Source organism: Crinia signifera, chromosome 19 (assembly GCF_055691185.1).
Source record: "Crinia signifera chromosome 19, ASM5569118v1, whole genome shotgun sequence".
Lineage (NCBI taxonomy): Eukaryota > Metazoa > Chordata > Amphibia > Anura > Myobatrachidae > Crinia > Crinia signifera.
In genome coordinates, this window is record NC_139226.1 from 52574786 (window position 1) to 52601796 (window position 27011).

The 27011-nt window shown below is 41.8% G+C and overlaps 1 protein-coding gene across 4 annotated transcripts in view; it reads right to left on the bottom strand.

The window, feature by feature from the left end:
- Nucleotides 1–721: 721 nt before the first annotated feature.
- Nucleotides 722–27011, bottom strand: part of CACNG7 (calcium voltage-gated channel auxiliary subunit gamma 7) — a 111932-nt gene continuing 85642 nt past the window's right edge. For 3 of the 4 annotated variants that reach the window (XM_083162595.1, XM_083162594.1, XM_083162592.1), the window contains 4 exons: nucleotides 16372–16458; nucleotides 9760–9900; nucleotides 6423–6568; nucleotides 722–5585 (listed from right to left, as the gene is read on the bottom strand). In XM_083162595.1, coding sequence (XP_083018721.1) covers nucleotides 5328–5585; nucleotides 6423–6568; nucleotides 9760–9900; nucleotides 16372–16458 — 632 coding nt within the window. In that variant the 3' untranslated portion in view covers nucleotides 722–5327. The remainder of the gene's footprint in view (nucleotides 5586–6422; nucleotides 6569–9759; nucleotides 9901–16371; nucleotides 16459–27011) is intronic. The other variant, XM_083162593.1, reaches the window with a different exon arrangement.

Below are 27011 nucleotides of genomic sequence, written 5' to 3' on the forward strand. Positions count from 1 at the left end.
CACCGGCACTCCTACTATTGTGCTTAGTGCAGCGTTATCGGAGATTACCAGAACCAGCGGTAGCTTGCCTCATGCATGGTGAACAAGGAGAGTACACGGTACACTGAGCGGGGTATCCTGTTCAAACCTACAATTTGACACCTAAAAAAATACAAAGCTCATGTTGACCTTTTCATGCGTTGACCATTTTTATGTCAATACCCTTTTTACATGTTGCCCATTTGGGGTCCACCTATTATCTGTCATCCTTTTCACTGTTGATCTTTTGAACCAAGCCCAACATCTAGGCCATGCTAACCCCAAACCAAGAATGGAAGACCCCTTATTAGATTGTAGAACATTTCTTAAAGGTTTTCAAAAGCTGGTAGCATGGACATCTTCAGCCATTACATTATACGTCCCAACATCATCCGATGGTAATTTGGAATGTGTAAAGGAGTCTTAAACTACCAGTGGGTAAATATTACTAAAAATATTTTTTTTATGGAATTACCTCCTAACCTACCACAAATCAAGAGCAATATCCTGATCGCAGGACAGTTCCCTTAAATTGTTTTCAGGATATTTTGTAGTCTCATCCTACTGGGCCAGATGCACTAAGATTCAAAAGTGATAAAATGGAGAGTGATAAACAGTCAGCCAATCAGCTCCTACCTGCCATGTCACATCTCATGTTTGAAAAATGTCAGGCAGGAGCTGAATGGCTGGCTGTTTATCGCTCTCCATTTTATAACTTTTGAAGCTTAGTGCATCTGGCCCACTGTACCTTCAATTTTGTCACTGTGTATGGCATTGGCCCTGTAATTGTAACACATTTCAATACTGAACAGCGAGATTCCCCTAAATTTCTTACTACTTTAATATATTCTATTGGGCTATTATGGGAACTTGTATAATGGGAACTTTTAATAAACAGATATTCATCATAGCCAAATGGAGTAAGCATATATTTAGTACTTTGAGAACATAGGGTCCATATATAGGCGGTGCGAAATGTAACAGGCTAAAATGTGGCAATTAATAGCATGCACTTACTTAGCAAAACATATATGCAGCTTCCTTGAGATTTTTAATATTTTTGAATATTGGCGGACAGAGTTTTATTGTTTGTGTTCTGTATCTTGAACAGATTTTAAAATGCAGCTTAATGGAAGATACTTGATTTGTGTAAAAAAAATTGTAATATTCTATAGCTATATGTAAAATATTTTCAACTGGTACAAATCATTAAATTAATTTGATTCATTGAGCATAACAGGCAGTCATTTGTTGTCAACAAATATTTTTAAAATCGATATGCAAAATATCAATCAATGACCTCAGCAAATTATATTTTTTTTTTTACCCCATCACCTATTATAGTTGCATTATAATGTCATTCCCCTCAGCTTCATTGTAAGGTCTACCACTGACATGCTACCCTGTAGCGGATGCTCATTATGTACATCCCTAAAAGCAAAACGCAAACTAATAAAAAGGTTAGATATTGCTGTCATAAATGCAAGACTGTAATACAAATAATGTAAAAAGATGATTCTGAATGCAATAGCTTCCAGGTGTCATTATCTTTATCATAAACACAATCGGGAATCTTCTATATTTTTGATATTGGAGGATTATGCAAATTTGTTCCCAACGATACAAAACGTAATCAGATTCAGTTTCCTGAGAATAGGCTGTTTCGTATGTAGAAGGCTTAGTAATCCCAGATTGGACTGTCCGTGCAGCCTCGGGAACATAACTCCTTATTAGCATAATACCCAGTACTAGGAATACAGGTGCTATTATAGCATTCCAGAAGGGTGTTGTATCTTGGCACCCATTGAGTCATTGTACTGTAATTCTGTATAAAATAGGGCAGTTGATATAAAATTGCAAAGAATCTTTAACAATTGAATAAACAGATTATGTAGTCTATGGGGGTGCTGGATGACTGCCCGACAGGGGGGATCCTAACGGTCAGTATCCTGGCGTTGGAATCCCAACTGCCGGTGCTCCAACAGGGGGGATCCTGACTCACAGGGGATACCGAGCCACCGAGCCCGCAAGGGGCTTCTTTGCGCTCGCACCCTGTCGGAGCACCGGCAGTCGGGATTCCAACATCGGGATACTGACTGTTGGGATCCCCCCTCTCGGAGTGCCATTCCACACCCATCTATGGAGCAAGCTTCATTTAGCTTTTGTCCTGTACAGAATATGTAAACCAACACATGGTAAGGAGAGTATTCTAGTAGAAGTCAGGACAGTCGTATTGGCATGGGAAAATAGATGGTACTGTATATCTACCCTTTTCGATTACTGGACTCATACTGTATGGTTATAGTATTAGTGTCACACACATGCGTAGCATCTACCACCATTTAAATCCCCCCCACAGATTTGAACAATTTGCACATTCTGATACCCAATAAAGTTTCTTTAAAAACGTACTGTACAGGTCAGAACTCATGTGCTAGGTAACAATAAGGCCAATTATTGCAAAGGAAATTAAGCAATCTGTTTGGTCAGTTAGAATTAAGCATCATATTACTGTACAGAACTTTTCATTTTAGTGGGTATATATATATATATTTTTTTTTACATTCCCACTCATTCATTTAACAAATAATACTCTATGAAAGCACAGGTGAAATCTAAACTATAGCAAAAATATAATATCCTTAATTAGTAAGGAGAGAATGATCTTACCAATAATGATATATCTAGAGGTCTTTACTGACCTTAGGGTTCATTTGGAGGGTGAGCAATGCTTGGCAGTCTAGCAGTTATGAAACTATGGGCCTAATTCACCATGGATTGCTAATGAGACATTTCGCGAGGAGAAAGCCGTTGCCTAGAAAGAAAGGGAAAATGCCCGTTGCTAACTTGCAAGAGAATTATGAACAGATTGCTAATCGCTATCCACTCGCAAATCCATACACAATTCCTGAACCTTTAAAGAGTTCCACAGGGTGGAAGTGGTCATCGCTGACATCAAAGACCCTCCTCAAAAACGCTTGGGCACGCCTGTTTTTCGGACACACCCAGAAAATGGCAGGTTTCCACCCCCAAACGCCAGCATCCTGTCAGTCAAATAGCGGCTCCATTGCAATGCGCATGTACAGTCATTCAATAATCGCTTGATTTGTGAATTCCCGGCTTACCGATCCATGCTGAATTAGCCACCTATGTCACACGTGGTCTGAACATGTCAGAAGACCTATGACAATTAAACAACTAGAGTGCCAATATCTGTCTACCCCTGTAATATAATATATATTTATAGGGTCATCTGTGACTGCTAAAGACTTCCAGACAGACCATTATTTCATCACTATATCTCATGTTATATTTCTTACATTGCATTGATATATATCAACTATCTATGTACATTTCAGTGCTTTTAGACACCATTATAATCTGCTTACTGCAGAAACAAAATGACTTCCGTGGTTGAAAGGATATACGATGGGCAAAATGCAAGCCAGGCCTTTCATAGTCCCTGTGAAAATCACAGCTGTAAAACGAGTTATATCAGTCTATACATTACATTTTCTGTACAATAAACCAACACTTCAGAATGTGTTGTGAGGATAGTGCAATGTGGGAAATATATGCAGCTAACGGGTTGTAAGCTGCGACCTTTCCTTCATTAGAAGTCTTTATGCCGTTCTATGCCAACTGTGCCAGCCAAGTCGAATCAAAATGCTGATTATTGGTATATGATGCTCCCAAATGAACGTTGCTAAGTGGGTATCGGATTTTAGAACTTTGATTCTTGTTCTGTTTAAAAAAAAAATGCACCACGCTATTATTTTTCACTGACAATGCAGAAGAAAATAAAATGTTCCAGACTGTTGATTAAACTACTAGGGGAAAGAGACACATAAAATATAACACTGACAGCTCTATCAGATAATCAGGTTGCAGACAGTGTTCTTGGGATTTTCGGAATAGATCTTTTCTCGGAATAATCAGATTAGGATGTACACAATGATAATTTAGAATTTTGGCTTTTGTTTTTGGGATATTCAATGTCTGTCGATATTTCCAACTGTGGAAATATCGGCAGTTAAAGTATTCAATCCCACCTGCTACAGTCCCACCTCCTCATGGAGGCAAGTCCGTATTGTCGGACATGGTCGCGGATTGTCAAATCTATAGCCGTTTCGTTTTCACCAATCCACAGACTTTCCAACACTCGACAGCCGGAACATTGAATTCCGGCTATCGAGTTACTGTCGGAAGAACCAAAAACGACTGTCAGGACGTTCAGGCAGTCGGAACCCCCGAACTGAATACCCCCTTTAGGGGGGAGATTTAGCAAAGCTTGGGTAGACATAAAATGGAGAGAGATTAAGTACCAAGCAATCAGCTACTACTTGTCATTTTTCAAACACAGCCTGTAACATGGCAGTTAGAAGCTGATTGGCTGATCCTTTATTTCTCCCCAAGTTTTGATAAATCTCCCTTATTTGTAAAATGTGGAAATAATAATTCAATGAAAAGTAACGTTCACGGAGAGCTTTCTTTACCAATCTAGCCGGCAGAGTGAGCTCAAAACATTGGCATATTTGTTAGACTTTGGATCTCATCCAAAATTTTGTACCCTACAAAGAGGGTGCTACAGGAAATTATTTAAATGTTAGTCGTTTCAATTTTCCAGGTATCGGACACCAATGTGTCTGTTCAACCACCATAAAATCATTAAAACGTATCCTCTTTCCAATTCATTTTCTTCATGGAGAAATTACATAGTTTCTTTTCTTCAATAAACCATCTTGCTGGAGAGATTTCATCAATAGCGTTTTCCTTGTTTTTGAGTCTGGTTAACAATACATTAGGATAAAGCTTGTAGTGGAAGAGTAAAGGTGGCTTGTGTGGTCTTCCATTGTTCACGTGTTTCATTGAAGAAATTAGAAATAATTATTCACATAGTCAAAAGCTCAGGATTGAGTATTAATCTCCTTTAAAAGTACTAAGAAATTATTATATAGGAAAAAAAAAAAGATTTTAAAACGCAACAAAAAAAATTATAAAAATAAAAGTGTAAAAAGTAAATAAAAGTATAAAAAGTAAATGTGGCTAAATTATATCATCTTAGTCTACAAGGAAACAACAACTTAGTAGCTAACTTCAAATAATAAAGAGAAAGAAGCAAAATTTTAAGTGATAGATTAAATAGGAACATGTGTGGTAATGTTCCCTATACTTGGAAGTAAATGTTTTTCATTTTAGACTCCACAACTGTTTAACAGATCAAAAAGTCAAACTGTGACATCGATGTGGAGAGTTTTATCCGTAGGAGATGTTAAGAACTTCCAAACAGTTTCCCAATGTTTGCGCTTTTAGCAGGGTGACGTTGATATGTGTATGTGGTCTGGGTACTTGATGGCAGGTGGATAGTTCTGCGTCATCTGGATTGACACATCGCTAGAGATTTCTGATGGGCTGCGGCCGCGATGCCACACTTCTGGGTGAAGGAACTGACCTGAATAATCGGAACAGTCGCTGAGGCGGGGCCGGTAGAAGGCGGGATGGGGACGATACATCTCCTCCTCGGCGTACCGCTTTGTGAATAAGTATACAGACATAACACCAGCTCCCTGCAAGACAATAGATTCAAGTAAGCAATAACATATACATCAACATGTGTTAGAAAATAAATGTGTAGACAATATGTTTCACAAATATGGATTGCCCTTTTTTTTCTAATTATATTTATATTTAATTTATATAATACTATTGTTTGATTAATCAGATGTTCATTTTTTTTTTTTTATAAACAAATATCTGCACCCCTCAGTTTAATTAAAAATAGCATGAGTTGTGAATGGTGTTAAAAAGTCATCGACTTTCACTTTACATATAAATTATTAACTATTTACTATACATCCTGCATCACTTACTATGCATAGAAAATCTCAAACTTCTGGCAACTGAATCAAGCAAAAATGACATCACCGCAAGTTTAATGGGATATATGCAGTGGCGGCTCGGGGGGAGGGGGGCTCAGCACAGTTCAAAATTCAAATAGGGGAGAAATACCAACTGCCAGTGAATTTTGAACTGTGCTGCAGTCTCTGAAGCCTCCCCTAAATATATTCCAAGTCCTCATACAAGCATTACTTTGCCCTTTGCCAAGACCGAACTTGCGCCACTGAGTTTAAATAGCTACCTTTATTCTAATCCAGCATTGGAACCCCCCACAACTGATATGAAAACAGAGACTGTGCAACAGCCGCCTGATCAGTCATTCACCTTCATGAGAAGGATAATACTACTGGATGCAGAGTTACACTTTCAGAAAGACAACACTATAAAGGGATCGCCTTGTAAAGGAGATGCATCAGTGTGTGTGTGTGTGTGTGTGTGTGTGTGTGTACAATATGGGGCGCACATCATTTCCTTTAAATGTTTCTAGTGTTTCAAGAATAACAAACCTCTTTTAGAAGGAACGAAGAGGCAGCAAAAGCAAAGGACCACCCATACCGGTACTGGAAATACTGATCAGAACTACTGGGACGGTTCATAACCTCATCATTGATGCTTGAGATGTACAGAACCAAACCTACAACTAGAGAAAGACCTGCAACAGAACCAGGACACAGCACAGATCAATGACAAGAATAAGTCAACATTCATGCCCAAGAATAATTACATCCAGATTTAAACGTATGTCATTTTACATGGCTAGGCTCATACAGAAATGGACTTCTGTGCTCATCTGGGTCACCGGTACAGTATATTAGGACTAGATAAAGTGAGACTTGCAATGAGTACTGCTGCCTGCTGGTAAAACCTTACTAATACTTAAGCTCCTATTGATGGCTTTAATACAGACATGGCAAACAAATTGACTTAAAAGACATGTAAATAAATAAAAAGTATTTTAATAAACGTCATCCCTCAATATGTGGGCATACAATCGAAGGATGGGGGGATGATTAGGATTGTAATAGGATCTGAGTTTACAAAAAACACGAAACCGCTGACTCCTCTGCAGTGATAGGAGCCTGGTAGTGCAGTGTGAAATTCTCCTGCAGCACCTGACTCCTGTCACAGAGGAAGAGCCAGCACTACACACACCTCAGCCGTCATTTCCAGTTACGCCTCTCAGAGTGATGGGATTGGGGACTGCCGTTAAGCCAAATATAGTAGGCCATGACCGCAGAACCTGTTTTTGGGCCTCCCCCACATTTGCGCACAGAGAGGCATTCTGGAGGGAGGGAACATCTCCCAATGGGATTGCCTTGAGTGACTGGCAGGTCAGACTTCCAATAGGAAGTCACTGCCAGTCAAATTAAAGCCAGAGCAGTCTCATAGACTGAATCTAGCTTCATAGGCAGAGAACAGTGGTGGATTTTACCTGGGGGCTGCAGCCCATAGGTAAAAACCGCCACTGCTCTAATGTACGACCTTACTTTACATTAGAACACCACTTTGTTCTCCTGTCTTGCCTCTCTAGTGTTTATAACCAGAGTCACACAAACCTGTATGTGCATGAGCAGGGCCATTTCTACCGACAGGTGAGCCATGTTATTGTACAGGGAGCCCGCTGTGATCATTGCTGGCTGCTTCTGCTTGCACTGTCATATCCCCACATAACATTCCCCTTCCAACCCATATTACTCTGCTCACTGGCGGAGTTTTGCGGAATGACAGTAGAAGTAGTAAAATACAGTACAAGGGGGAGCAATATACCAAGAGGAAAAACTGGGGTGTAAGGTAGGCTTTTCCTGCAACTCTTCCACTGGGAGCCAAATTGTCTAGAGTCCAACTACGCCTCAGCCCTATTGACACCACCAGGCTGACATTGCAATAGACATGTTGGCACAAACAATTGCCAGACAGGAACTCAGAGAGACAAACAATATGTTAATTAGTAAATAGGAGTTTTCTGAGCTGCATTGCTCCTGCAGTTAGTGTTTGAGGTAAACAACAATCAGGATAGGAGAAATCACTTTGTTGTATACAAGTTATAAATATATCTGTGCACATAGTGATGTTGGACTGCGCCAACGATTAGGACATATTACATATTAAATATAGCTATCTGCTAAAATGTGGTTTATATTAATACATATGACGACAGTGGCTGTTTAGGGTATAGCTCATAGATGATAAACACATTTGTTCATACTCTTCCCCTATCAGCACTACTGCAGCTAGATATTACACCAATCAGGGGGCATCCTGCTCTATAGCAACATTTGGGGGAGGGACAGTGATGTCTCTGCAGCTTCCTAAACTCTCTCTGTTCTCATAGCAGCAGATGGCAAGGCAATGACATCCCCAAGCACCAAAGGCATCAATTTATTTTACAACTGTTTATACAGATTTACACATCACTCATTTATAATGACGAGAAGAATGCAGAATATAAATAATTCCGTATAACAATAGCTATTTTAATAAAGAAACTGTCACATTAAATTAATGTGGCCTCATATCTAGCCAAGCATATTGTGTGATATTTATTACTGATTTCAGTAGCGTAACTACAAGATATGCACCCCCCTGCCGGAAAGTTTCGGCAGCACCCCCAAACCCCCTCATCCACCCCATCCAGTAAAGTTTACTCTTGCTCACTCATCCACTTGCCACCGCTGGGTCTACGGGACTTGCAAATATACTTGCCTGTGTTCCCGGCACTCTTCCTGCTGCTAATGAAATGCCCCTAACAGCCGACCATTTTAAGGATGCTAGAGGAGTCCGTCTCCTCTAGCATCCTCAAAACCTGTCTGCTGTAAGAGGGCGGACATTTTGTTAAGACTATTTTTCCTTAGCAGCAGCAGGAGGACCGCCCGCGATTCGGAACTTTAGGCAAATAGATGTACATGTCCTGGCAGGCCCCCAGTGCCCACATTTACTCAGCACCTCCCCGCCACGGCGGGGTGGAGGGGCTATTGCTAGTCCACTGACTGATTTATTCTATAGCTTTTTTTTCCCAAAGTACAGTAGATAATTGTTACACCTGCTGGGGGCAACAGGGAACCTATTATCTTTGCGATTGCTACTGTACATTATAGCACTTTGTACACAGAATCAGGGATTTGAGGCCCGATTCAGAACTGATCACATGGAAGAGAATTAGCAGCACTGGGCGATCACAGTGCAAATAGTTAGCCGCTATCCCACCAGAGTGTATTCCGCCCTTCCCAAGTCTGTGAATGGGTAACGAATATGTCGCAGCCCAGCAAAAAGCTGCATATTCATTCACAGCTTACTCACCACCGAATGATTTACCAACTGTGCTCAGGCTCGGAGTAGCCCAGGAGTGACTCATGGCTGCTATAGAAACAGGCTGATTTGGCCGGAGCAGACGGCGGATGGCTTCCCCTAAATCACCAGGCCATGCCTGTATTTTCCCTGTTGACCCTAGAAATGCCCAGGTTTTCACCCCCAAAATTCCGGATTCCTGTCAATCACCTACAGCCAGCTTTTATCGCAGGACGGTCTCGCACATGCGTACTGTGACCCGTACACATGTGCAGTCTATCAATAATCGGATAATCACCTGGCCGGCGAATCAGGCCCTTGGTCATACACAGAACTACAGAATACCAAATGTATCAGCATTTTGTAGAAAACTAAACAATTACTGGGGCTCCCTTATACAGCGCAGTGTAACAGTCAGCATGGCCCTGTAATTACCTACTAACATATGGAATCACAGCAGGGGAAAACACAAGCAAAACAATTACTTAATAAGCCAAAAAAGTAGAAGGTTGGCAGGTGAGAGGTCTATTATATATAGTATATTTGTCATGTTCTTACCGGAGAGGATGAAGAAAATACCAGAGACAAAAGCCAGTATTGTCCTTTGCGGTCGGATATGACCAATGTTGCTGATAACAAAGGCAGTAAATACAAGGAAAAGGCTGACCATGGGAAACGGTGTGGCGCTGCGGATGGTCTCTGTACAAAGAAACAGAAGACATAGTATGTAACCAGTGCACAGACCCTTAGTGTCTACATAACACATACAACACATTGGCCTTTATTCTAGTTAAATCGGACGGATGCGTATTTTCGGACAGGAACCGAGTGTTCTTAGCCCCGCCTTCCGTACGGATCGCTCACACCGTCCGAATGCGGTAAGACGCCGACCGAATGGACCGCGAGTGGATTTTTCATGTGTGGGAACCTCTTCCATCGCCGACCATCGAATGCTGGACCGAGTGGTCAGGCAGCACTGAGTGCTCCAGACCACTCGGGCATTTCTCTGTGCAAAAGCAGGGATATGGGCGGGAAGTTGGCTCCGGCTATGTCATATGTCCCCACCACACGTGCGTCATGGCCGGATTACTAAATGTACGCCCAATGTTTTCATGGGAACGCCCATGAAATGCGGGGCTAACGCATATGGTAATGAGCAAAATCAGCCCTTCACCCCCTCTCCACTCCCTGCTTGGATGGTTCCATACAATAATTTTCTGCACGGATCTCACGCCATGTTCGGATGTGTGAGGCATTCGCACATGCGCAGATACACCTCTGCACATGCGCAAACACCAACCATCGGCCTTCCGCCCGCATTCGGAGCCATCCGACTCAATCAGAATAAAGGCCATAATGAGGTACAGGCACAAGTCATACACAACTTCAGCCAGATTCTAGGCATAGCTCTTTAATATTAAAGCATATTTAGATAATACAGTATGTTCATATTGCGGGGTATTACTCACTTCCCCATTTTACACTGGTACCATGGTTGTAAGAAGCAAAGTAACCTATATATAAATCACAGCAATTGATTACAGTAAGTACATTTAGTAGGACTGGCCACCCACCCCTGTGACTGCACAGTTCTGCATATACTCACCACCACCAGCGGCCCCTTAGTTCCAGCCATTCAGCTTCAAACATTTAACCGCTTTGTGCAGTATTGTCAGTTGATTTGATTTGTTAATGAGGCCTATTTACAGGAAAGGCTTATTAAATGAAAAAATCCATTTATGATTAGTGTTTTATTGTATAAATCACACATGTTAATATTAGTTACATGTCCAAGCATACAAATAAACAACATGCATAGGAGAAAAGACTTCTGGGTCATACCTGGCATAAATCATTAAGAACGCTTTCAGATCGCAAAGCTGGTCGGGCAGTGGATTTTGATCCATGTCTGACCCGATCACACTAAACCCAGGTTATACACATGGTTACTCAGGTTTAAGAATTGCTGGGTAGGTTGTCCCGGGACATTCAGTTTGGTACCTTCACACCGCATCTGGACCTGGCAGTAACCCGGGTTATAACTGCGATCTGAAAGGGGTAAAACAACAAAACATACTTGCCTACTCTCCCAGAATGTCCAGGAGACTTCAGAATCTCAAGTGACTCTCCTGGATGCCCAGAAAAGTAGGAAAGTCACTCAGAGGCTCACCGTGAGCCAGAGCTATCCGAACAGGGGTGAAATGGTCTGATGGGAATCCTGTATCAGCATACGCCTGTGTCTTGCACCCAACTCTACAAGGGAATTGTACAGTGTGTCCTAAGGATGATCCGCACAGTTCCAGACACAATATAAGCCACATGTAGGTGTCGTGGAGTAGTGTTCGTGCCTTCCTCAGGGTGTTAGACTTTATATGATGGCACCACTCACCACTTGCTCACCCCTAGCCCCTGTCCAGCATTACTGTGAACTTCTGCTGGTAAGAACACTATCGGTAAGCACTATTAAAAAAAATGGAATTAATAAATAGTCTGTGCTGGTTAAAATAAAATTCCAGGGGCCCAACAGTGTTGGGTCTTCATATAAAAGTTCCAATTAGCATCAGACTATGGCAGGCTGGCCTTATGGGTTATGTAGAACTAATCCACAGGTAGCTTGTCGACAGGCAACAAACTACCCCTAGTGGTCTCTTACCTTCTTCTAACAGCAGCAGCAGCTCCAGCACCTTCTTCCATGTCCTGGGGGCTTTGTTGCAGGCACTTCCAGTGTGGACCTATGATGCTCCTGTGTTCTGGCAAGTATTTTTTCCCTGTGCCTAACCTCTAGCTGTAACTCTACCCCTGGTGCCTAACCCGAATACTCCCCCCCTCCTTACAGTCTAACCCAGTGATTTTCAACCTTTTTACCTTGCGGAACACTAAATAAGATTTTAAAATTGCCAAGGCACACCCTGATATCCCCACAGGGCAAAACAAATTGGCCCCGACAAAAAAAAAAAAAACCGATTGGCCCCCATATAAAAAACAATCACGCTGGTCCCCACAGGTGACAAAAATAAAATACATTGGCCCTTTACATGAAAAGAGGAGACCAGTAAATAACAGTTGAACTGGTGGTGGCTTTAAACTGGTTTAGGCATCTCTAGTTCTGGGGGCACACTTGAGAACAGCTCAAGGGACACTAGTGTGCCACGGGACAGTGGTTGAAATACACTGCTCTAACCCCTACTGTAGTTTCCTCCTATCCTCCTGTGTTTTCCTTTATTCCCCCCCCCCCCACCTTATAATTTTATGTCAATCTTCAATGTCCTTATTGTCTTCTTTGTCATTAGATCAGTCACCTGCTCCTGCTTATTATATATTCTCCTGATGAACCTTATTTATAGTTTTCAATGTCCTTTCTGCTATGCTGTAAGTTATATATTTTACTGTATGATGGTGAAACTACTTAATGACAACATCTTTGTTACAGCTACCTATAGATTGTAAGCTTGAGAGCAGGGCCCTTCTACCTTTTGTCTGTCTGTAAATAGTTACCCTGTTTGTGGTATCGCTGTCTCCTTTTGCAAAGGGCAACGGAATATGCTGCACTATATAACAGACTGTTAATAAATAAAATAAATAAATAATACAGCCTCATTTGATGGCGTGACATGTTTGTACAGTATGTATATTATTCTGTAAAAATCTCAATAAAATAAATTTTTAAAAATATCTTACAAAAATCTCTGTTTGTCAATGTTCCTACTGCAATAGCAGCTGAGATGCTGGCAAATACTGCACCTATACCCCATAATGTATCTCCCATGCATTAAATACTGCACTCTCTAGATTCAGCAACCTCAAACATACTATCTGCCCTCTATCCTGTAAATGTGTCCCAATGTAAAGCAGACTCTGCGGGTGATTCTGGTTGTTGTGCAAAAGCAAACTCCTTATTTAATGGACAAAACCATGTGCACTGCAGGTGGGGCAGATGTAACGTGCAGAGAGGAGTTACATTTGGGTGAGTTATTTTGTTTCTGTGCAGGGTAAATACTGGCTGCTTTATGGTGTGTACAGACGGTGAGATTCCCTTGCTATTCGACTTAGGGTGTGTACACACGTTAGATGTGCCTTAAGATCCTATCCACGATCTGATCAGATCGGATCGTGGATAGGATCTTAAGGCACATCCGATTTGCATCATATCTTGACTATATAGTGCAGATCTGCACTATATAGACAAGGCAGCCAAGACTTTCTGGCTTCCGATACGTGAACACGCATCGGGATCGGATCGGGATCGCAAGGGTTAAAACCCTTGCGATCTGCATCCCATGCCGATCCGATGTTGACTATATCGTCAACATCGGAAAGGAAATCGGACCGTGTGTACACAGCATTAAGATTTGAGTGCTAAGCAATCTTTCCTATCTCTGTACTATTTACATACAATTCATACAATCTACATTCGATTTGCACTATATAGTCATTGCAGCCCTGTCTATCCGGGTTTCGATTTGTACTGTCAGGGGAGCGCGCATCGGGAGCGCAAGGTAAAATATCTGTGCGATCTGCATGTGATCTGCATACGATCTGCATGCGATTTTGACTATATAGTCAAAATCTAATGTCAAATCTCACCGTGTGTACACAGCATTATTCTTACCCTGCAATTTAGATTTCAGTTTGAACACACCCCGCCCAAATGTAACTCTCTCTGCACATGTTACATCTGCCCCACCTGCAGTGCACATGATTTTGTCCATTATAGAAGGAGTTTGCTTTTGCAAACTAACCAGAATCACCCCTTTTGTATGTAACAAACCTATCTCTATCTATTAACACTTCCTCTCAAGCATCCATATTATGCAAATAGCAGATACAGGGCTAAGACAGTGTCACACTACTTCATCTGCAGCCTTTTCTTCTGTGGTTCTTACTCCACCCTCATCGCAGGTCCTCAGAGATAACAAAGTTCTCCCACCTCTTCCTTCACTCTTGGGGTGGGATGCAATGGCGGCACATCCAGGCACACATCACATTTATACTAATCACATATGTACTAAGTTATGCGATTAGTACCACTTAAGGACAGCGCTACCAATAAGAGCTGTCCTTTGTGTTTAGTGATGTACTTCAGAGTTTATAACCCGGGAGTCCGTCTGTCCATACATAGAGTGATACCGCGGCCATAGGTGGTGCTGGGAGAGATACGATTGGATCCCTCTGAAAGCACAATGCAGAAAGAAGAACATACTGTAGGCTCCTATAGAGTAACGTCAGAAAAATCTGGCATCTCGATAGCTTTGGATGCATTTTTAATATAGTATATCCCTTCATCTTCTGAAGTACATACACAACTCTGGATATCTGGCCCCATTTCCCTACACATTGCTGTGATCTATCACCACCTTGGTCAACTACATTCCTCTTTCAGGATCCTGCAGTTCTTATCCTCTGACAACACATAGTAATAATTCACCTTGGAACAAACTGTTCACACCAGGGGCTGAAACTATTCAGCTCAGTGTCCTTTCTGCAGACATTAGCTCCACTCAGCTCTCCACCAGCCTCCAACTTGCAAGTCAGACCCTGTCTAGACCTTGTGGACATGATATATAGTCGAAAGTGTCCAAGACCACTAGTGGAGGAGTTGTCCATCGAAGGCTGGCTCCTGGAAGTGATTTTCTCCACCCGAAGTTCTACCACGGCCTATTCTTGGTGTTCCGTTTTTACTTACAACGCCAACAGCTCACACTCCAACGAGATCTAAAATTGACCTGGAAATGGGACCTCTCTGTACCGTGAAGGGGTTTGTGTAAAGAGCATGAAGGAATGGGCAAAGCCGGGGTGGTGGGGAAATTGGAGCGGAGCAGTGGGCGGAACGAGGGGACATGGCACATGGCCGCCCTTTGCACTAGTAATAATAAAAAAACAACCTGCAATGTATTTTTTAAAAGTTAATACATTGACCAAATTTGACCATGCAGAATAATAACATTATAGCCCAACAATATTAAATCATATGAACCCATGTATCTGAATGTAGCACTACCTGTAAGACTTAACTATATGCTGTGACCTTTAAAACCCTCTCTACCTGACTATTTCCTTTCTGTACACTGCAATCTGCAGGGTTCTAGATCATGCACTATTCTCAATGAAACAATACATGTCAGAAATCCCCTGCCATAGTTGCAGTGGAAAACATTTCAACTTAAAGTGGGACTTACTTGGCCGCAAGGGGGCAGTGTGCTGTCACACACATCAGTGTGGCTGGATCCTGCAGAACAGGTTCTGGCCACTCCCAACCGGATTTCAAGAGTGAAATGTAATAGGATGAGAGATTTGGTAAGAAATCTACAGGTTTTTTAAAGCGGCAATCATTTAAACTTCAAAATCAAATGTATTGCAGTGTAAATGATTGCCGCTTTTAAAAAACTGGAGATTTCTTACCAAATCTCTCACTTTCTGAATCTCTCATCCTATAACGGGGCATCACGGATTGTCTAATGGTTAGCATTACTGCCTCACAGTGCTGAAGTCATGGGTCCGATACCCACCATGGCCCGCACTGTGCAGAGTTTGTATATTCTCCCCGTGTTTACGTGGGTTTCCTCCGGGTACTCCGGTTTCCTCCCACAATCCAAAAATATACTGGTAGGTTAATTGGCTCCCAACAAAATTAACCCTAGAATGTGTGTGTGTGTGTGTACATGTGGTAGTGAATATAGATTGTAAGCTCCATTGGAACAGGTACTGATGTGAATGTTCAAATATACTGTGTAAAGCGCTGAGGAATATGTGTGCGCTATATAAGAAACTGTTAATAAATAAATAAATAAAAAAAATTAAATTTCAGCCCAAGTGTTACACATTGCGGCAAAGCCGCACTGGGAACACATACATTGTAATGTGTGTGTGTTCTTCCCGAAATCCATTGTGTGCTCGGCTGCATAGAAGCCTATGTGCAGGCTCCTTCTGGACAAGGGAGTACCAGAGAACGGGACCCGCTGAGCCGCTATGTGTGGTCCGACCATTAATTACCATGTAAAAAAAGAAAATAAATAAATAATGTGAATCTTATTATTTTAAAATTCAATTCTGTCAACATGAATAACAAAATGCTCTCTTTATCACATCATATCACACAATTAAATTAATGACCAAATAATCTAACATTTGCAATGTCTATCAGTCCATAAAACTTTGAGGTTTGTAACTTACTGAGTATATTTGCGGTATTTTCCGTCACAATATCTGTATCCGGTCCGTGGAAAAATTCGGAAGCAACACACCGACCTTTTTCTCGACCTGCAGAGAAAAGAATGAAATAGTAATTTATTAATTCCTGGAATACGGAGCGTCTAAATGGAAGCGGTCATCTATTAGAATGAACTTAGGACTACAGTCATTAGGTCGACCCCACTAGGTCGACTGGCAGGAAGGTCGACCTGACTTAAGGTCGACATGGGCCAAGGTCGACATGACTTAAGGTCGAATTTGCATAAAGGTCGACATGAGGAAGGTCGACTGGTCATAAGGTCGACATGAGCGAAGCGAGCGATGCGAGGGTCCGATTCTCATTGCCAACTGTGTCCATGTCGACTGTGTCGACATTCGGATCAAAAAACAGTGAAAAACCCATGTCGACCTTATGACCAGTCGACATGTACACACATGTTTTCCTGGTTTTATAATTAATTTTTTCCAATTTAGTTCATGAATAGCTTTATGGATTTTAAAGTGCAGGCTGAGTATCCCTTATCCAAATTATTCCGAATACCATACATTCCAGAAAGTGAAGAAAAAAAATATATTTTTGTTAAAAGCACTACTGTGGACATGATATGTAAATAGCACTACTGGGGACATCTGTAACAGCACTACTGGGGACAGGATATGTAACTGACACTAAATATGTGCAAGACACTGATTGCTTGGCATTCACATTCAGGATCCGAGATAGCACACAAACTTTGTTTCATGTTTTGAAACCTTGTTTTATGCACAAATAAAATATATTTGTGGGTATTTCATGTGTTTGATATGTTGATACAACATACATGCAAGATACATCATTGAAATATAAAAATATTCTGAAATACGGAATAATCCGTTATCCAAAATTCTTCTGGTCCCGAGCATTCTGGATAAGGGATACTCAACCTGTACATCTATCCTCCAGGCCACTTATGCCCCCTTTTCCATCTATAAGCCGGGTCGCACCCGGGATTTTGTACCCAGCTCCAATCCAGCATGTGAACCTTTTCCCACTAGCGTCCCCACCCAGTATAACTCCGGGCAGGTGACATCACCGGAGGTGTGTTCTGAGCCAGCGTTAGGAAATGAGAGCCGGTTATTGCAGTGAATGGGACCCGGGTTACCTGTTTACACTGCACAGTGGGACCGGTTGAACCCGTGTTCAACCCTGCTCACTAACAGTGTTAAAATGTTGGGTCTCACAACACAGGTCACTTAAACTGGTAGCATTTCCACCTGCCTTCAATCCCGGGTTTTGCATGCTCCTGTGCAAAAACCCAGGATATTTAGGCTAGTGGAAAAGGGGTATTACAGTATTTGACTCCTGACTAAAGAAAATGCCATGGACAATACCAATGCCATGGTTTTTTTTAGATCTCAGGTCTCATTAGTGGTTGTCTATCTTAGTACCTTCGGCTTTGACAATCAGATCATTCAAAATTTCCAAAAAGTCCTCATGCGACTGCGAGCAATCTTTATATATAAGGATTTTTCAAGTTTACCACAACATTATTGTGAGGGGGCATATGCAAATTTTTAATCCTTGCTCTAGAAAATGTGAAGATTTTTCCATAAAAATTTAATTGTCTGTATTGCTGATATCGGGCCTTTCCACTGGCGTAAAAATCATGCCATTTGGCAGTTTGTTCTTAACCCTTTGAATGCCAAGTGAATTTGGCAAAATTGGTGTGAAAATTGCCAAAGCAAACATTTTTATAATGACCTGTAAGGTTTACAGTATTTGGAAATATGGGGAGAAATAGAATAGAGTAGGGTGAGAAAATCAGAAAGTGAGAGATTTGGTAAGAAATCTCCAGGTTTTTTTTTTTTTTAAATTGTCAATTATTTACACTGCAATATCAAACTGGTTTTGCAATGTAATTGCCGCTTTTAAAAAAACCTGGGAATTTACCAAATCTCTCACTTTTTGATTTTCTCACCCTATAATATTTCACTGATAATCTTTTTTTTTCACAGCGTTTTTTATTTAAATCGATATAACAAATGTGAGCTAAAGGGCCACCGACAGGGGGAGGGGGAGGGGGGTTCCTATGAGGACAACTGTCCCAGGCACCACCACTCTGACAGAAGGTAGGGCCCAGGCAGCTCTACCCCCAGCACCCCCATCACCTTCACTTGACTACATACACACTGTACCAGAAGCACAGGCACAGCCATGACCCATCAGACGCTGAGCCACCACACCGCCACACCCCTGCCCCCACATTCAACAGCGGCGGTGGGCCGCAGTTAGTATGCAGCCCAGAAGGCCTGCCCCGCCACATTTATACAGAGTCGGGCCTCTTGGGGTGGCCGGCCGGAGCGTGGCAGCTCCAAGTTCATTTTCAGTGGACAGCGGCAGTGGCGCAGGAAGCCAGGACTCAGGAGCCCTGCACAGGAAGCCCTCACCACCGTGCGGTGTGATGTAACAATGTCACACCGCGCAAGACATGAGGAGCTGGCGCTGCGCACCTGTCTCACTCTCTGTCACAGCACAGTCCTTACGAGTCTGGGGAGTGGCCGGGTCTGGATTCTGGAGAGAGGAGTCACACACTGACAGCACACTTGCAGCACAAATACCCCGGCCCGCCCTTGCACGGTGTAAAAATCATTACATACTATACATCGAGGGGGGGGGGGGGGCTTCCTATTTTGTCAGTCCTGGGACCCACAATTTCTGATGGCATTCCTGGTGAGCGACGCTGGCATTTTAGCCAATATTTAGCAAATCTCTCACAAAGATGTTGGCATTTAAAGGGCTAATATCGCTATAGTATATAGGTAGCTATTTTTCCACTTTCCATAGACATACAGGTATTGAAAAGAAGACGATTTGCAGGATTAATACAAAAAAGTGTATACTAAAATGTAATTATCTTGATTTATTTATTTTTTAAAGTATGGAATTTCTGCTATGTTATTTGTACGTTGGTACACTACATACAGTAACATAAAAATATCATGACTTGACTTAATTTTATTCTCAGTGTAACAACTATAATAAACATGTATTTCATCATTCTGTATGTATATCTCATAGAAATATAAAATTACATTTTAACAAACAAAATCCCATCAAAAAGTGCAATAATGATCCTGGAGAATGTAGAAGTACGCATAAGGGCATTACACACAAGTGGCTCTTCAAGATTATCCTGGTTATGAAAAGATTAGCAAAGTTGAACAAGGAGTTTGATCAGGTGCTCAGCCTTCTAACAAAGTGGTTTTACAGTATAACGAGATGGTTTTTTATTCTAGAACACAAGATGAATAGATCCTTTTTAGTATGAACAGACAGGCAGGCTGACCCGGCCGTCCGGTTTTGAGTCTTGAAATCACAAGGTTCCTTTTGCATTAATACTTCAAAATAGATTGCTACACTTAAAATAGACTCCTTGTATTTTCAGCATATTCAGCATATGCCTGAGATAAAGACGCTAGGTGAAGGAATTGCCGACATGTCAAGCACACATTGAAAAAGCTGTCCCACAGACAGAGAAACACGTCAGGAGCTCCAGGCCAGCCATACTGCCATTTTTGTACAGCACTTTGCACTTTATCATCCGGACCAGTCGCCATTGTGAGAATCAGGTCACAGCCTTCTTTCACCATCAAGTGGGACTCATTTCTTCACCATCACCCAGGAGGATACAGCTGCTATGCCATCCTAAGTTGGATCAATTCCCCTGGAGGACAGTATTGTTAATTATACCATTTCATTTCAGAGAAACCCACCAGAGATGTGTTATTTGTCAAGAATCCTTCCCTACAGGCAATATTAATAGGAACGGATGACCATCTAGCTATTTACATTTACAGATGCCAATGGCCCTATATTGTTGATCTTTGCATATTTTATCAATTATATATTTTATTATATTGAAGTGCACAATAAAATGTGTTATTATTGAACGCTCATTGGTATATTAGCGCTACCTATTTTTTCTTCTCTTCTTTTTATGTCAAGCACACTGACTGCTAAAGAATGGCAAATCTCATTTGCGAACTACAGTATTGATTAATCTTGTGTGTCCTGGGCAGGGCTGCCATCAGAAATTTTGAGGCCCGGGACTCATTTCCAGTCCGCCCCCCCCTCCCCCTCCTCACTTGACCTGCTCCCCCATCTAGCACCTGCTGCCGCTCTGATTGGCTGTCAGTACGCAAGCTCTTATTGGCTCAAAAGCCGTTGCAGCATTTTAATTGGCTGCCAGCATCGTGGGTTGAATTAACCTGCGCTCCAGGGCCTGCTTTGTTCAGTACACAGAGCACAGCACAGCGGAAGCAGTCGAGGGGGAGGGGGGTTGCGGAGGGGTTGTGGTGGGCAAAATTAACTGCCCAGGCCTTTTCAGAGGCCTGGGCTTGGGATAGCTGTACCCACAGCACCCATGTCATGGGTGTGTGGTGCACACAGGCAACTGTGTCCGGAGGAGACCACTGCACCTATTGAAAGTTCTCCAATACAGTATTTACCTATCTGGAGTCCCACGACGACATCAGCAGAGCAGCACAAATCACTAGGAGAATGGTGTGGTGGCCTTTGCACACATGCCATAGGAAGGACTCAGGGAAAATCATCATGGCACCAAAGACCAGATGATAGCACAGTGGTGGTCTATTAGTTGTACTAGAGTTCAGTCTACTGCGGTGCAAAACTAGAGAGGAGGAGCCTGCATATGGACTGCTTCCTCTCTTAATGTGCCCATGGTGTCCATATTGCTGACTGTACCCATAATTTAATGCAGTGTTGTCCTTCTGTTGTGGAACTCCACATCCCAGGATGCATGGCTGGATGTGTAACTCCGCAAGAGCTTGAGGGTCACGTTGAACACCCCTGAGCCTAATTCCTAATCATCCTCAATTGTACTCCAACTGAATCATATTTTATGTTTTGTATTTGCCAAGACACATTAAACAACACTATAACTAATGGTGCAGCCACTTAAAATAATTAACTTCTTCATATTGCCGTTAGGGATGTGCATGTCCTAGAGGCCAAAAACAATGTGAGATATCGGTACAAACTCTGTAGGAACTTAATGACATTATATATGATAGTTTGTACGTTCATTTAATGAAGTAACTATTACAGGACATCTCTTCAAATGGAACAATGTTCAGGTGACTAATGTTGGTTTTAGAAATCTAATTTTGGGTTTAAGATTTTCAGATGATTCGAGAAGTTCAGTAGTGAATGATAAATCATTGGTTTGAAATATAAAAGTAGAGCTACAAGGGAGCATTTGCAGCCAAATACAGATGGAACTATGTCGGAGGATAAAAAGTCCACAGAAAGTTGCTTTCAAGCCTTCGGGCTGAATTACAGAATCATATTTCAATTCCAGAGCAGTATTTGTGGGAAGACAGCCAAAGGGAGAAAGCTCCATTTATTTGGGTTCCGGTGACTGAAGAAGAGGCACAGGCTGTAATATAATGTAGACCGTACTTAAGACATTGTTGTAATATGAACAGTCCACAGATATAGATGTATACGAATCATACTGATATCAGTGAATTTATATTTATGGTCTTAGTATTTTTCCCCAGTGTAAATGCATCTACTAACAGTTATGTCACCTTGTACATTATTATTTATTTATTAACAGTTTCTTATATAGCGCATACAAATTCCGCAGCGCTTTACAGAGCATAGTTATGAGCAAACACAAAACAAAATTACATTACAAGACAGTATAGGACAAGTACATGGTTAATATGGATAGTTGCATCAGGGGACAGGACACTGTAGCAATTATCAGGGTGTCAGTGGTTTATATATTCTAAGAAAGGCACATGAGGAGAGAGGGCCCTGCTCGTGAGAGCTTACATTCTAAAGGGGAGGGTTAGACAGACAGGGGTAACACAGAAGGGGGAGAGGTGAGCATAAACAGGTTAGGATGAGAGATGGTCAGGTTTTATGCAGGAGGGTCGGAAGAGGTCAGCTTAGTGTTTGATATTTTAAGTCTAAAAAAGCGCTGGGTCATCCAAGAGTAGACAGCAGAGAGACAGTTGGAGATATGAGTTAGGATGGAAGGAGAACGATCAGGAAACGAGGGGTAGATTTTTGTATTTTCGGCATAGTGGAAGTCGAGTGAGCAAATAAGTTCACCCAGAGAGGACATGTAGAGATAGAGAAGAGGGCCAAGAATAAAATAATCAGGGACACCTACTCTCAATGGAACAGCAAGAGAGGTAAAGTCATTAGAGGTACAGCTGGGCATTTTCAAAACTGACAGTGCAAGTACAAGCATAAAGAGTGATATTCAAAAGTTTTAGCAGATGGAGAAATGGTGATATCAAAGCTGAATAGGCAGATTAAGCAGCCAGGAGTAGTATGATGTGAGAATGAAGTGAGCTCACTCAAAGCAGTCTCTTGGTTTTCTGGGTTGCTGGTGTCTTCCTGATTCACTTTGATACGAAGATGTTAAGTTGTTTGGCAGTTTCTTTCCAGTTTAAGTCCAGAATAAGTCCAAGCTTTAATCTATGTAACTGTTTTCGCCCTACTTAAAAATATTCCTACTTTAAAATATGACAAACTAACAATAGTCAGCTTGCAATGGTCAGCCAGGCTGAGGTCAGCCTTGTGTTCACAATATACACTAAAAGCTGTTTCTAAGTTAATTGATTGAGACCCCACCCAGCCAGAGCCCCTCTTCCACTAGCAATAAAACTAAGATAACAAATGGTAAGAGGTTACATACCATCCCAGCCACTAATAAATTCTAACTCACTTTCAAATCTTATACAAATATTTGCACAATTACCTAAATATAGCAGTTTGCAAGCAGCTACTACAACAGATGATATGAGTTACCTAAATATAGCAGTTTGCAAGCAGCTACTACAATACTGGTGTAACAGATGATATGAGTTACCTAAATATAGCAGTTTGCAAGCAGCTACTACAATACTGGTGTAACAGATGATATGAGTTACCTAAATATAGCAGTTTGCAAGCAGCTACTACAATACTGGTGTAACAGATGATATGAGTTACCTAAATATAGCAGTTTGCAAGCAGCTACTACAATACTGGTGTAACAGATGATATGAGTTACCTAAATATAGCAGTTTGCAAGCAGCTACTACAATACTGGTGTAACAGATGATATGAGTTACCTAAATATAGCAGTTTGCAAGCAGCTACTACAATACTGGTGTAACAGATGATATGAGTTACCTAAATATAGCAGTTTGCAAGCAGCTACTACAATACTGGTGTAACAGATGATATGAGTTACCTAAATATAGCAGTTTGCAAGCAGCTACTACAATACTGGTGTAACAGATGATATGAGTTACCTAAATATAGCAGTTTGCAAGCAGCTACTACAATACTGGTGTAACAGATGATATGAGTTACCTAAATATAGCAGTTTGCAAGCAGCTACTACAATACTGGTGTAACAGATGATATGAGTTACCTAAATATAGCAGTTTGCAAGCAGCTACTACAATACTGGTGTAACAGATGATATGAGTTACCTGTAATGAGAAGGAGACAGGAGTTACATCACAGTTGGTCCAGAATAAGTCCAAGCTTTAATCTATGTAACTGTTTTCGCCCTACTTAAAAATATTCCTACTTTAAAATATGACAAACTAACAATAGTCAGCTTGCAATGGTCAGCCAGGCTGAGGTCAGCCTTGTGTACATACAAACAGTCGACACTTGGAAGGTTGACATACATCATGGTTGACCACTAAATTCGGAAAAACTCATGTCAACCTTCCTATTGACCACCTAATGCTTGATTTGACCTTTCCGACGTGGTCGACCTTAGCTATGTTTACCTAAGCGCTGTCGACCTTTAGTGGTCAACCTAATGTATGTCGACCTGTATGTCGACCCTGTGACCCATATATAATTGTTTGGAAAGGTTTACATTTATATTGCTGAATATTGGGACATGTAATGTTGTGAAAGCGAGGGGGCATGGGAATATTTAGGAGTGAGGGTGCCCCTAAGTGCAAAAGTAATGGCCGCCCCCTTGCCTAATTTAATGTTCATTAAGTGGTCATAAACCCTCATTTCATGATAGCCAATTTATTTTTAATTATAGTATACATATTTACTAAGGAGGGCGGCTTACAGGAGCAGCATGTGCATGTCCTAGCTGCTTACACTCCATTCAATAGGCATAGGGTCCATTACATAGCGTGCATGTAATACTATGCAGGTGGTAGATGAAACCGGTTACACATTCATTGTTAACTGGTCATCATGGTGATGGATGGCTAAGGTCTACCATGACATCCAAATAATGGAAACTTATTAAAAAAGACAAAGACAAGTTTTACTGTAAAACGGTTCTGTGATGGGAGATTTTATTTATGGCACGTAGGAAATACTAACCTTTGCATTGATCTGATATTTCAAAATTAATGTTCTCCTCCAGAAGGTTTTCAGTGAGCGAAAAATAAATCACTTGTGGCAGGTCTCTGCCTTCTACTCCTGGCTGCCTCAGACTTCTCTACAGTAGCTGCTGTGTATAGATTGCACAGAGCTGGTGAGTGGGATTCCTGATTAGCTGGCATCTCTCAGCTGTGACTGGCTCATTACGTGGAGGAGGAGAACAAGGATGCTCTCAGGAGCAGGGGAACACTATTGTATTGCCCAAAGAAGCTCCACATACAAGGGTGGAGCAATAAATAAAGTAACAAAAACTCTCGATGTGTCATTTATTTAATTCAAACATATACATATATTCAATAGCACTTGTCTAAACATTGGAAGAAATCAGTGTCAAGAGTCTGAAGCCAGGACATGACGACTTGTTGAACATCCCCGTCTGTTGTCAATCCCCCTTCACCCAGGTGAGCCTTCAATGGTTTAAAGAGACAGAAATCATTCGGTGCCAGGTCAGGGCTGTAGGGAAGATGGTCCAGCCAGATCGCTGCTCCTCCAAATGTCTGTCCTACCATTATCAAAGGAATCTCACCAAACCCAACCTGTCTTGGTGACATGACGTTGTCTCCATACTCCTTGACAAGTTGACAATGAATTCCAGCTGCTGATGTGCCCTTTAGATACAGAAACCTCATCACACTATGTACTTCAATGATTGACTATGTGCCATCTTACAGCTAATGTTGGGACAGTATGACTGATGAGGAACAGTATAATGGCTGTGAGGGGAAGCAGTGCTCATTCTTCTTTAGCATGGGGGAAAACAAGACTAAAATAGAGAGGTCTTGTTACCAACTTGCTTATTGAACCACCCTTGTACATTAGTTCATGAATTTATTGACTTTTCATTTGGCGAATCCCAGCAGACAAACAAATTAGCAAAATGTTTTATTTTAGTATCCATATACAGCGAATGTTTTGTTATGTTTGTATTTATAACTTATAGGTTGGTACTTTAGTTTAACTCACAAGAGAACTGTAGGGCACTTTTCCTCAACAATTACCTCTAGGTACATATTGTACAGTATGAACACAGTTGTATTGATGAAAACCAATGTGTCATAATGACCTTCCTTTTATTAGCAGTCGCAGTAAATCAAATGCTAATATTGATATGGTTTATTTATTACCAGTTTTCCTCTTGGGAATGTTGACATATAAATAGAATAGGCAGGATTTACCAGGCATAGCATTCAGGATGCCATACATCCCATTACTTATGAGGTATAATTTGTCTCTAACAACTACGGTACAGCATGTACCTAAAACGGTAATTAAAATCATAAAGGACAACTCTTCCAATAGTCCATGAAATTTACAGGTTTATGTGGACATTGGCAAGAAATTAAATAGCTCAGGGTGTTCAACACAGGCACTGCAGCCATTCAGTAAGTTCCCTGGCTAATAGATTCTGCCCCAGATTGTAAGTGAATGCCTGATATAGTGGCCCTTATTCTGGTTGGTGCGGTAATGTCCACGTGCGGTCGGTCCGCCGATGTTTTGTGTCTGCGCATGTGCAGAGGCGTATCTGCGCATGTGCGAGCGGGGCGTAAGGCCAAATCCTGCATGAAATGTAAACACTCCGAACAGTGGGTGGAGTGGGGCATGAAGGGCTATTTGGGCTCATTACCATATGCATACGCCCCGCGTTTCATGGGCGACCATCGAATGATGGGGGAGGTTCCCTGAGATGGAGGAGGCGTATTCTGTGAAAAATACACGTGCGGTCCGTTCGGCCAGCTTCTTACCGCGTACGGACGGAGTTGGCGATCCGTATGGAAGGCGGGGTTTCGCACGCACGGTCCAGGCCGCATATTCGGATCCGGCCGCACCGATCAGAATAAGGGCCCGTGTCTTGTGACTCTCCACTCTGCATGCCCTGCCTTTGCTGATGTCCACCCAGTCTGAGGTTGAATATTGTTTGGGCCTTAGGCTATGTACAGTACTTTTGCTTTGGTTTCCCATTATGTGTGGTAATTATGCTCCTATAGACTGTTTTGTGTCTGAAATATATGCTAGGGAGGGACATGTGGTTGTACGGTTGAGGGTCATTGTGTGGGGGTCTAGGTGGTATCCCCCAAAGACATCAGTGTACTGTGCTCAACAATTTCTGTTGCCAGCCCTGCCCAGGTCATCTTCAATGTTTGGCGTAATGCAGTGCGAGTTCAAACTGGTTACTAAAAGCAATGCCTTGGGC